Source organism: Dendrobium catenatum, unplaced genomic scaffold (assembly GCF_001605985.2).
Source record: "Dendrobium catenatum unplaced genomic scaffold, ASM160598v2 original_scaffold_5152, whole genome shotgun sequence".
Taxonomy (NCBI): Eukaryota; Viridiplantae; Streptophyta; class Magnoliopsida; order Asparagales; family Orchidaceae; genus Dendrobium; species Dendrobium catenatum.
In genome coordinates this window covers 1-2,276 of record NW_021323613.1, presented here as the reverse complement: position 1 = coordinate 2,276, position 2,276 = coordinate 1, and the positions used below count along the sequence as shown (strand labels likewise).

The window sequence follows — 2,276 nt, the reverse complement described above, 5'->3', positions numbered from 1 at the left end:
AGCAGCTACTCCTGCCTCAAACCAATCCTCTAATGCATCTAATCCCCAAATATATAACACCTCTAGCAATGGAAAGGCATCGTATTTATCATTCCCATTAAATTTACTTTCGAGCCATTTTACTTTCGGCAAGCCAAAAAATCTTAGAGACTTGAGGAAGGGAAGTCGCCCAAAAGGTGGAAGAGTTTCACACTCCAAGCAATCTGTCAATTCGATTTTCTCTAGATTGAAGATCAGATTAACATTGTTCATCCATATAGCAGACCTTGCACCCATGTATCTCTTTATGCTCAAATTCCTTAGACATTTTGGTGGCTGAAGGTTGTCCAGCACGTTCTCATCTAAATCGATGTTCCTCGAATCAATGTTACTCCAACATAAGGTTAGATCTGTGAGCCTCCTCTTGGCACATAATTTGGCACTACAAGCCTCCTCGGCATCCTTAACATTTTCAAGGCAATTGATTCCTAATTTCCAAAGATCATTCATATTCTCCAGCTCCCCAATTCTATAACCACTCACATCTCTAAGATCAAACATATTCACTTCTTGAAGAGACTTTAGCTTCCCAATCCCACATATCGATGAAATATAATTCTTGGACAATTTCACGTAACGCAAGTTAGAAAGGTTATTAATGTAACTTGGTAAAAAATCATCACCTTCAAGTTGGATTGACAACCTTTCATCATAGACTATGTACTGCAAGTGATAGAGATTACTTAGAGATCTTGGCAGCATGGTCAAATTACAATTACCATCAATCTTTAAGTATCGAAGATGTATCAAATTTCCAATCTCCTCTGGTATCATTTTCAAGCTTGCTGAAGCATGTATGTATAATAAGCGTAGGCTTCTCCATGTTTTGAATATTTTGATAAGTGCGCTGAAATCCTGATTAGAAGCTTCATTGAACAAGAAAAGTGAATGCAAATATTTAAACTGCCCAATCTTTTTTATGATGTCTGGATTTGTAGTTTGAACAGACAAGTGTCGAAGAGTCTTAGGAATTATAGAAGAAAAGTTTGTACTATCCTCAACTCTTAAACATTCCTTTATGGAAATTGATTGTGCCAATTCATGTATTAAATCATGCATTTTGTAGTAATGTCCAAACTGATCAAAGAAAGATTTTTTAACCAAAACATCAAAATACATTCCTCCAATATCCTCCATAGTCCATTCTTGATCATGATGTTGTTGAATGAAACCCAACGCAATCCACATTCGAACTAAATCATCTTTATCAAACATGTAATCTTGTCGAAATATAGAACAAAATGCGAAACAATTTTGTAGATGTTTTGGTAGGAACATATAGCTCAATCTTAAAATGACAAAGATGCCATCCTGACCCAAATTTGGACTTAAAAAATCACCATTTAAAACTTTTGTCCAATGTCTTTCATCCAAGCTAGAATTCAAAACACCACCGATGACCTTTGCAGCCAATGGAGATCCTGAAAGCTTTTTAACAATCTCTCCAGCAATGAATCTTAATCTTTTATAATCATTAGGATTCTCCACATCAGCAAATGCATGAGAGTTGAGGAGCTGCAAACACTGATCTTCCTCCAAGCCCGATAATTTAAATGTTTCCTTATTCTTTTTAATTACCTTTGCAATCATCATTGCAACCGAGTCCATTCGAGTTGTTACCAAAATTCTACTACCCATTTTCCCATAAGCCAGAGGGGCGAGCAACTTCTCCCATTTATTTTTATCCTGCTTCTCATCATTCTCCCAAATGTCATCCAGCACAAGTAAGAACTTTTTGGACACAATCTCAGTACGAAGACTATCTTGAAGTGCCTCAAGTGTCTCCAAACGAGGCCTCTCCTTCTTAAGAGATTCCAACATATCTGCAATGGCTTTTTTCACATCAAAGCTGTTGGAAACACAAACCCACATTTTAAAATCAAATTCCTTTGTCATTTCATCTTCATAGACATGTTGTAAGAGAGTTGTCTTTCACATACCACCATGGCCCACTGTAGATAGAAGAGAAATGTTTCTGTACAAATCAGTTCCCCGATGCACATTTGATGGCTTCCTCAACCACTGCATAACGAACTCCTTAGCCTCGCCTCTACCGATGAGATCATTTGTAGGCAAGGATCCTGTTTCACGTGCTTCGGACAACTCACGCTGCTGCTCCTTCTGCTCCTGTTTTGCGCTATCTAGAAGATGAAGAAAAGTACTAACCCCAGCTGAAACTTTATCTAGTTTCTGCACAACTTCCTCCAGCTTCTTCAAGTTGGGATCAATCTTCAGAG

General features: G+C 37.7%; 1 protein-coding gene across 1 annotated transcript; it reads right to left on the bottom strand.

Annotated features, from left to right (window-relative positions):
• Positions 1-6: 6 nt before the first annotated feature.
• LOC110112164 (putative disease resistance protein RGA4) lies at positions 7-2,270 on the bottom strand (the record flags this gene model as incomplete). The annotated part of the gene is made up of 1 exon (XM_020844274.2): positions 7-2,270. A coding segment is annotated over exon 1 (1,929 nt), but the record flags the coding sequence as incomplete, so codon positions are not given.
• Between the last annotated feature and the right edge of the window lie 6 nt (positions 2,271-2,276).